Source organism: Erythranthe guttata, chromosome 3, assembly GCF_056151865.1.
Source record: "Erythranthe guttata isolate IM_541 chromosome 3, IM_541, whole genome shotgun sequence".
NCBI classification, from domain to species: Eukaryota; Viridiplantae; Streptophyta; class Magnoliopsida; order Lamiales; family Phrymaceae; genus Erythranthe; species Erythranthe guttata.
Genome location: NC_142535.1, coordinates 2,380,211 through 2,390,723, shown reverse-complemented (window position 1 = coordinate 2,390,723; position 10,513 = coordinate 2,380,211). Strand labels below are relative to the sequence as shown.

The 10,513-nt window shown below is 35.4% G+C and overlaps 2 protein-coding genes across 3 annotated transcripts; one reads left to right on the top strand and one right to left on the bottom strand.

Moving 5' to 3' along the window:
• Positions 1 to 336: 336 nt before the first annotated feature.
• On the bottom strand, positions 337 to 1,601 carry LOC105966940 (uncharacterized). Of its 2 annotated transcripts, XM_088815394.1 has the most exons (4): positions 944 to 1,601; positions 734 to 826; positions 588 to 636; positions 337 to 513 (listed from the first exon to the last, which is right to left on the bottom strand). In XM_088815394.1, the coding sequence occupies exons 1-4, from the start codon at positions 1,047 to 1,049 to the stop codon at positions 471 to 473; spliced, it is 291 nt and encodes a 96-aa protein (XP_088671520.1). In that variant the 5' UTR covers positions 1,050 to 1,601; the 3' UTR covers positions 337 to 470. The 2 variants fall into 2 exon arrangements, with proteins under 2 accessions (XP_088671520.1, XP_012846968.1); XM_012991514.2 differs by having other exon boundaries at positions 337 to 636; positions 944 to 1,576.
• Positions 1,602 to 3,068: 1,467 nt separating this feature from the next.
• On the top strand, positions 3,069 to 4,554 carry LOC105951016 (F-box/kelch-repeat protein At3g23880). The gene has a single exon (XM_012974408.2). It carries the CDS (start codon positions 3,171 to 3,173, stop codon positions 4,287 to 4,289), a length of 1,119 nt encoding a protein of 372 aa, XP_012829862.1. The 5' UTR covers positions 3,069 to 3,170; the 3' UTR covers positions 4,290 to 4,554.
• The last annotated feature ends 5,959 nt before the right edge of the window (positions 4,555 to 10,513 follow it).

Sequence of the window (10,513 nt, the reverse complement as noted above, 5' to 3'; positions counted from 1 at the left end):
TCTTGACTTATCAATCAATTTGCGTAATCGAATAAATATTAGAATAGTAGCCTAAGCCCCATTTTTATTTAAATTAGTTTTATTATTATCTATTGATAACTGGTTCAATGAAATAAAACTTTGTTTGTTGACTATGATTTGCATTGGGATATTATTGGCATTATGAATAGGGTAAATAGCATTAAACCACCTAAACTTTTTGAGTTTTTGCGGATCACCACCTGAACAATTTTTTTTTGCACAACTTCACCTATACTCAATTAATTGTGCCACTTTACCCTTTTTTGCCGGTTTGCAGGTCAAAATGACCGGTTCTCAACCCATGTGCGTCGCACATGACAAATCCAAGGCTATTGACGTCTTTTCCATTTTTAAAATTGAATAAATGTTAAATAGAATAAATAAAAAATTAAAAGAAAAAAAAGAAAAAAAAAAACAACAAAGGTCTTCGTCTTGTTCATCAGCCTTGTTCACCAGCCCACCATAGCTACTACTGCTGCAATTTTATTTCCCCTAAAATTACAGAGAGGTCAGAATACATACCAAGAACGGAAGAAGGGGAATCAAAGTCGGAAAAGCCACCATACAAGCACGGAGATGATTCCTTCATCTTTGACACAGGCTCTTCATCATTCACTTTACGTGCATCAATTTAATACAAAAAAAGATATCTCATTTTCCTCAAACAAAAACGAAATTCTTAATTTAAATACATACAAGGAAATAAAAATACCTTGAACAGGCGGAGAAGGAGTACCGAAGTCAAATCGGGGAACATCGTCAAATCTCTCATTGGGCTTTACCGTTGATTGGATTACATCATCGACTAAGGTTTCCAAAAATCAAACGCCAAAAAAATAGAAATAAAAATTAGGGCAAGGATAAACTCGCGTATATAACTACAGATATGCATATATATACATGAGAAATTTTAAAATTTTACCTGGTTTTGGTTTGGGTTTATTAGGTTGAGAAGCAGAGAGGTCGACGAGATATCGGCTGTGAAGCTGATTGAGGCTCATCGCCGGCTTCCTATAGCCGTCCGCCATTGACGATCTTCTGGTATTGTCAGAGTGGATTTTGGGCAAGGGTTTCCTCTTACTTTTGTTCTTCAGAGTGGTAGCCGTCCGCCATTGACGTCCACCACCACATCTTCTTCAGATCTGCCGCCATCTTGACTGAAATTGGACCTAAAATTAGGTCTAAAATGTTCATTTAATTTCCCCATTTCCCCGATTGAGGTTATATGAACACTATTTTCTCTCGATTTCTTCCTCCGAATCGACTAGATCTTCTTCCAACGAAGATTCTCACAATTGAGGCCGCCCCATGCCGCGGCGAAGGTGTGCGGCGCTCTGCCGTGAGATCGGGTGTGCGGAGGTGGGCGGTGGGTGGTGAGATTGGTGCGACGGCAGTGGTAATCCTTGAAATTGCAGAAGCGAGAAAGTGTTTATGTCCGTGGTGGTTTGTTCGGAGTTTTCGGGCCATGGGTTCAAAATCCAGGCTGAGTTGCTGGGAACAAGATGACGTTTTACTTTTTCTTTTTATTTTTTTAATTATTCTATTTAAGAAAATTCCATTTCAAAAAACAAAAATAAAATAAAATAAATAAATTAAAATTAACATTTATTCCATTTTAAAATGGAAAAGACGTTAATAGCCTTGGATTTATCATGTGCAACGCACATGAGTTGAGAACCGGTCATTTTGACCTGCAAACCGGCAAAAAAGGGTAAAGTGGCACAATTAATTGAGTATAGGTGAAGTTGTGCAAAAAAAAATTGTTCAGGTGGTGATCCGCAAAAACTCAAAAAGTTTAGGTGGTTTAATGCTATTTACCCTTTTTTCTATCCGTTTTCGTTCTTCATCCGTCTTCATCTTCCTCAAGAAGCCACCCCTGTGAAACATGGCCATCTCCAATTCTCTGAGAATTTTGATCAATCATGGCCCGAAAACTTCGAAGAAACCTAAGCTTCCAAGGATGACCGCCGCTGCCGCCGCACGAAGATGAAGATGGTGGAAGAAAACTCATTTCTTTTTTTTGACATGGAATTATTTGCCAATTCGCAATTTCACAGGGGTGGTATTTGCAATAAACTCTTCCTCATACGAAACAAAAATCTCAAAACCCCCAAAACGGTAAAACAAAAGGGAGAGATAGGGAAGAGGAGATGTTGGATAATGCACACAGATTCTTCTTTCATTTTCAATCCCTTTCGGGTCGGAAACGTGGGCTGCTGGTGGGGCTGTGCCCATTCTCCCTCTTCTTCCGCTTTACAACCGGTTCCGACCGACAACTAATCAATTCCCATCGGTTGATACCATCGTCAAGTAGCGTAGCTGGGCTGATAATAGGGTCCACAAGATGAATGGAAAGAACACAATTTTGGGGGGCTTTGAAAGGAAATAACGCAATTTCTGGGGGTTGATAGTCAACGGCGGCCCAAAAAAATTCAAGAAAATTGCTTGACGATTATGAGCGGGTCGACGGTGCACTGGTCGGGGGAATTGGGTTCGGGAAATCGACGGTGATATGGATGGTGCAGACGTTTTATGATCCGATGAATGAGAGGTTTTGATGAATTGGGTCCTCTATATCCATGTGGCTGAGTAGTCCTCTGTTTGCGTTGGGGGTGAATCAGAGCAAGGGCGGAACCAGGATCAGAATTTAGGTTCACAAAACATTACAAAAAATAAGTTTATATTACTAATTTTTAATTAAAATATCATATATATTATAATTATATCATCACAAAATTTCTAAATTAATCCAAATTATTCTAATAATGTACTGCACTTAATATTTCGGGAATTCATGGCACGATCTCGTACTATTTTTATAAAGGCATTGATAAAAAAATTAAAAAATAAGTAATATTCATAAATTTTATTTAAAATAATACAAGTTTTAACCATTTTATTTTATATTTTATATTTTATATTAAATATGGTATATTTATCTATAATTTATATAAGATTATGGAGAAAAATAAAAACAAATAAAGGGGCTAAACACATATTTACAAAAAAATTGGGAGAGCCAAAAGTAATATTCAGAAAATATAACACCAAATTCTCGTAAGATACAACAACCTCAAACCCTAGTCTGGTGGCTTTCCTCGTACGGCCGAACTCGTAAACAACCGCCGCCACCGCCGCCGCCGCAGCAAATGGAGACCGTCAAGGCTGAGCATACCACCGATCATCTTCCCCAAGAAATCATCGAAGAAATATTGTACAGACTCCCGGTAAAATCTCTATCGAGATTCAAGTGTGTTTCCCTATCATGGCGTTCATTGATCTCCAGCAAACAATTCATCAAAACCCATCTCCAACGCTCGAAAAAGATCGAATCTTTCGCCGACCAAAGAATCATCTTAGCCTGTAAAGGCAAACTAAAGGCATGTTCTCTGTCCTCCTTGTTGACCGAACCGGTCACTCGCGCCTTTTCATTCGATTTCGTTCCGATGAATAGTTCGAATGATATAGCTATCGTCGGTTCTTGCAACGGTTTGATCTGCGTTCTAGTCGACGCATGTCGGTTTTTCTTGTTCAATCCTTCGACAAGAGAGTCCAAGGAATTGCCTGATTTCTTTACCGGAGCGATGTTCCCGAAGAATATCAGTTCTATTAGTGCATACGGATTTGGATTCGACGAGAGTAGTGGCGATTATAAGGTTTGCGCCGTTTGTTATCTCACATTAGTGTTTGGTTCGAACGTCACTTTTCCGAGAACCGTAACAGTGTATAGCTTAAAGGCCGATTCTTGGGGAGTTAGTAGTTTTTTCTATAAACTCGACGTATGTTTGATTGGTGCAGCCAAGTTTGTGAGTGGGAAGATTCACTGGATAAGCGATTTTATAAAGGATCCGAAATGGGAAGTTGTTTGTTTCGATTTGAAGAGTGAGACTTTCGAAACCGTAAAACAACCTAGTTGTATGGAGGGTTATTACAATCCGAGGTTGGGAGTTCTCGAAGGATGTCTTTGCGTGTTTTCCAACTATTCTCCGACTGATACGTTCGACGTCTGGATTTGGAATGAGTATGGGGTGGAAGATTCTTGGGCTAAATACGTCACTATTCCTTATCAATCCGTTACTAATTACGTAACCCCGTTGTTTGTTTGGCCAAGTGGCGAGGTTCTGTTTACATGCGGATCGGGTTTTTTTATTTACAATAAGAGAGACAATTGCATTAGGCGACAACACACCGTTGACTTTTACCGTGATCGTAATCGTGAAGCGGAGGTCTACACACAAAGTTTAGTCTCACTAGTACTTGAGGATTGATGGTGGTGAATATGCGAGGCAAACTTTAATGGTATGATTTGATTAAACGAAAAAACAAGAGTAGCATAAAAAAGGAGTATATGTAATATGATTAAATGATGTTTGTTTAATTTTCTTGGATTTTTCTTTTTCAAAATTCAAATCGTGTTACGAATTGAGAAAGTAGGTGACATGCATGATTCGAACCCTAGTCTTTTACTCAAATAGTAGATGTTAGGTACCAATTCGTCGTAATCGGATAATACTAAGATGGTATGTAGTGTTGGCTTTTAAAGTAGTTTTTGTTAGAAGTGTATTATCATATTGCTTTGTTATGAAGTTTTTTTTTTTTTTTTTTTTTTTTCTTATTTATTGGAGTATGATTTCTTGATTTAATGATGATTTATGCAAAATTGTTTCATATTAGACATCATATATCAACAAGTTAATGTTTAGTAACATTAGTCATAATTAATTAATTATTTTCTCTTTGATTAGTTTGATAATTTTTCATGCTGACCCAAAATAAGAAAACATGAGCAATTACATCTTTGATTTTATGAATGCATTCAATGTGCTCTCAGTGTGGAAGTCAAAACGTAACAGTTTAAGACGGTTTCGTTAATAGTTTATGTGTTTAATATGCTCTTTGAGAACTATAAATAGATGGTATTTTAATGGATTTAAGACACACTTGAGAATACAAAAAAGAATAAGAAGAAAATATTTTATTCTCCTTATGTTTGATCTCCCATATTATTGTTTTACTTGAGTAGTCTTTTAAGTAAGTTTATAACATATTATCACCACGAATTGCTCTACCTCATTACCCGGTAAGGATTTGCATAAAATTGAAAGCCTGAATACAATAGCTGTCCTAAATGTTTGTTGATTGAATAATTTATATCAAATTCGGTTCTCATTCTTTTATTCGGATGTGCATACATTCACGAGGAACATTAAAGGTAAGATCATATAATTAATTAAAATTATGTATGCCATGAATTGCTGAGAACCTGAATCATTCCGGGCATGTGAGAATTTAAAAGAAAAGAAAAATGGAAAATCATGAGTCTGTGAACAACTTGAACGATGGAGACATTTGTTTGATTGATAGTGGAACAAAACACACATATCTTTTAGGTCAAAAATATTTCTCGAGTTTGGTATTGATAAAGGCAAATGTTAGTACAGTTTCAAATACTACCAAACTAATTGATGGCTCCGAAAGAGCTAATATATTTTGCCCCGTGGAACAAATATTTTGGTTAAAGAAGTTTTTGTACTCTAATAATCCAAAAGAAACTTATTGAGTTTAAGGACATACGTCTCAATGGGTTTCATATCGAGACTATGAATGAGTGTAATATGAAATATCTTTGTATTACAACCAATATTTCATACCAGAAGCATGTTAAAGAGAAACTCCCAGTTTTCTCATCAGGGTTGATTATGCGACTATAAGCGCTAAAGAAACAAATATTGTGATGGACCAGAAGGGTTGTATTTTTTTTTTCTTTTTTCTTTCTTTTCAAGTTAAAAACCCTATTTTAGCCTAATTTTCCCCAAATCCTTATACTGAATCTCCTTTCTCTTCCAACAAAATTTCGTCCATTTTTTTTTTCCTCTTTCTTCTTGTTCCTCCTACTCCTCTTCTTTCCAAGCAAAATCCAAACACAGTTATGAAAAAAAATTACAAATGAAAAGAATAAAGGAAGAAAGTTGACCACTTAAACGTTAAGAAAACCCAATTTAAATCTCAAGACCATCATTCAATTACAACAACAATTAGACTCCGACAGTAACTCCGTGATCAGGTGAACCAATTTCAATATTACGATTATCCAAGAATAATAAAAAACGACGGATTCATTGGTGCTTCAGCAATTTTCGATTCTTTCGAACAATCCACTTTCCGCTGAACAATAACGCCAACTTGTCCGTTGGTGAAATTCAATCCTTGCAAACATGAACCTTATTTAATTTGTTTTACTAAATATGGTAAAATTGTCCCGAAGAATAATTCCCGCTAAAAGATTCACATTGCCCAAACTAATAGCAGACACATCATCATAATTGTGCTTGGATATTTTATTTTTTCATCTGGGTAATATGAGAATTGAGAAGAGGAAATGGGGAAAACCTGGGAAATTATACACGCATCGGGGACGATGACTAGAAGATGAAAGAAATAAGAAAAATATTGTTGGAAGAGGAAGGGAGATAATGAATTACGGAAAATTAGGCTAAAATATGTTTTTTTTAACTTTATAAAAGAAAAAAAAAACCCCTCTAAATCGCATGTGCAACGCCCAATTCCGGTCATTTTGGCCTGAAAATGGGCAATGTGGCACAACTTATTGAATTTCAGTGGGATCGGAGTTTTTTATTTTATTTTATTTTTATTTTTTATGCTGAGGCGCTAATCCGCAAAAACGGACAAAATTTAGGCGATTTAATGCTACTTACTTTAATAAAAAAACCATATGGGCATACTTTAAAGCACCAGAAGATTATTTTGCCCCATGAATGTCTGTGCATTGCATGCTCACAAGGGAAATTGTTTATGAGACCATCTCCAATGAAATTGGTAGCGATGCCCCAACATTGTTACTAAGAATTCAAGGGGATATTTGTGATCCTATAGTTCCACCTTGTGGACCATTTCGCTATTTTATGGTTCTAATGGATGCATCATCTAGATAGTCACATGTAAGTCTATTGTCAACACGTACTGTTGCTTTTGCTAGACTTCTTACTAAAATTATAAGATGGGGTTTTTGTGCATAATTTAGTCTCTAACCAATCATCTTTATTATTTTAGGTTCAAAGGTTATATCTCTTTGACCAATAAGAACATCCCTTTACTATGTATTTATTATAAATGAAGGAAAAATTAAAGTATATGAAAAAATTACCCACAACCATTTACACTCAATTCTTAATTATAACCCCAATTTAATAAATTTTGAGCACAAAATCCAAAATTGACTTTTTTTAAACTTTTTTTTTTCTGAAATTATCTTTTTGCGGCCGCTTTCCGACGTTGACTTTTTTGATTTTTTTTCCTTGTATGCTTTTTCTGCCGCCGGCTTCCGGCGTTGAATTTTTTTCGAGATTTGTTTTATCCGTTTTTTTACTCCCGCCGCTAAATGTTAATCGTAATTGTACTGTCATTAACAATATTATACTGTAATACGATCACAGACAATACATTAACGTAATTGTACGTTGACAGTACATTAATGTAAGTGTACTGTCGTTGACAGTACATTTACGTAATTGTACTGTCGTTCACTTTTGTTATTTTGTTTGATTTGTTGACAAGTCAACGTAATTATATTACTGTCGTATAACTTTGAACACTTTATATATTCGATATGCTTTTTGAGAACTATGAATAGATGGTATTGTAATGGATTTAAGACAAACTTGAGAATACAACAAATAATAAGATGAAAATGTTCTTATCTTCCATATTATTGATTTGCTTGAGTTTTTATTGGTAGATTTATAACATTTTGTCAGCACGACTTTCTCTACCTCATTATTCGGTATTTGCATAAAATTGAAAGCCTACATGCACTAGCGATCGTGAATGTTTGTTGGTTAAATAATTTACACCAAATTTGGTTCTCTTTCTTTTATTCGGATATGCCTACATTCACGAGGAATATTAAAGGTAAGATAATATAATTAATTAAAATTTTGTATGCCATGCATGCCTCAGTCATTCTAGCAGGTAGGAATTTAAAAGAAAAGAAAAATGGAAAATTATGAGTTCACGAGCAACATGAACGATTGAGACATTTATTTGGTTGACAGTAGAACAATACACAATACAATTATTAGAGATAAAAAATATTTCTCGAGTTTGATATGGGCAAAGACAAATGTTAGTACAATTTCTGGTACTACCAAACTAATTGATAGCTCGGGAAGAGCTAAAAGAGGAATTGAGAAGAGGAAATGGTGATAAATTGGGAAAATTGGAAAAATTATACACGCATCGGGGACGATGGCTAGAAGAGGAATGAAATAAGGAACAAGATTGTTGGAAGAGGAAGGGAGATAATGAATTAGGGAAAATTAGGCTAAAATAGGTTTTTTTTTAACTTGAGAAGACAAAAAACCCCTCGAAGTAGCACGTGTCCAATTCCGCTCATTTTAGCTTGAAAATGGGCAACGTGGCACAACTTATTGAGTTGGGATGGGATCGAAATTTTGTTTTTATTGAGGTGGTAATCCGCAAAAAAAAAGACAAAGTTTAGGCGGTTTAATGCTATTTACCCTAATAAAAAAATCATATGGGCATAATTTAAAGAACCAGATGATTTTTGCCCCAGGAATGTGTGTGCATTGCATGCTCACAAGGTAAATTGATTATAAGACCATTTCCAATGAAAATTGGTAGCGATACCCCAACATTTTTACAAAGAATTCAACGGGACATTTGTGATCCTATAGTTCTACCTTTTGGACCATTTCGCTATTTTATGGTTCTATTGGATGCATCATCTAGATAGTGACATGTAAGTCTATTGCCAACACGTACTGTAGCTTTGCTTGACTTCTTACTCAAATTATAAGATGCGGTTTTGTGCGTAATTCTCTTACAAACCATCTTTATTATTCTAGGTTCAGGGGTTATATTTCTTTGACCAATAAGCTCATCCCTTTAATATGTAATATAAATGAATGAAAAATTACTGTATATGACAAAATTACCCCCAACCCTTTACACACAATTCTTAATTGTAACTTCAATTTAATCAATTTTGAGCACAAAAATCCAACTTTGACTTTTTTTTTTAAAAAACAAATTTCCGAAATTATCTTGTTGCCTCCGGGTTCCGACGTTGATTTTTTTTCCTCGTATGCTTTTTCCGCCGCCGGTTTCCGGCATTGACTTTTTTTCGAGATTTTTTTTATCTGTTTTTTTATTCCCTCCGCTAAACGTTGATCGTAATTGTACAGTCATTAACAGTAATTATACTGTCACCGACAATACATTAACGTAATTGTTCTGTCGCTGCCAGTCCATTAATGTAATTGTACTAACGTTGACAGTACATTTACGTAATTGTACTGTCGTTCACTTTTGTTATTTTGCTTGATTTGTTGACAAGTCAACGTAATTATATTACTGTCTAAAATAACTTTAAACACTTTTTGTATTGGGTTAATAGCATTTTGCCACCTGTACTTTGCCCGTTTTTGCACTTTGCCACCTTAACTAAAAAAAGTTGCACATGCACACCCAAACTTTCATTTTTGACGCACATTACCACCTGGGGCGAATATTCCGACGAATCTTCTCATATTCCGGCGCACGTGCGTTGCACATGCTTATTTTTGGGTTTTTTAGTCTTTTCCACTCCAAAAATTTGTGGGTATGTTCTTTTCTCTCTTTCTTTCTCCTTCTCTCTCTTTGTCTCTCTCCCTCATACGCACACACATACACACATTTATTCTCTAATAACTGAATATTTCTACTCATGAAATTTAATTTGATGCTTTCTGCAATTCACTTTGAACTATGATTCTCTTTTTCATATGAGTTTATCTCTAATAAGTTGACTTGGAGAACATTGTTAACCATTTCTTTTTTTAATTCCTTGTCTTGGTCAAGAATTTTTGTTTTTAAGATTGATGCTCTGGTTCTCCAAAAAAAAAAAGAATTTACCATGAGCAAGAATTTATTCACATTTCTCATCACAAAGGTTATGATTCATTTGTTTCTTTACTCCTTGAATATTAAGCCCAACAAAAATTGGAAAGAAATTGAAAATATTCGGTTTTCCAAACAAATCAACAATCTTTGGTGCCACGACCAGAAACTCAGACGCAATTCCTTCATCCTCTTCACCTATAGACTTCCCACCCCACAACATCATGACCTTTAGTTTGGTTCAGAAAATTAAGGGCCTAATTTCGACGGGTTTTTCATCATGGTCCTTGCTAAGATTATAGAACGAGTCGAAACCTTTGATGTTCATCATCTCTTGAGCGAATACTATTTCTCATTGCTCGCCACTTATTGTTTGCACCATAAGTGGCAACAATTGCTACAGGAATGTCCCGACGAGTGAAAATGGAGTCTTGATCTCGAACCACCTCTTTTACAGCACACAGTTTGTTCCTAAGAGAAATCCTGAATATTGTACCATATTTGTGCCTCAAATGTGTGAACTTTTGAAATAAATTGTTGCAAAGAAATGAAAAATATCCGAGGATTGGAATCC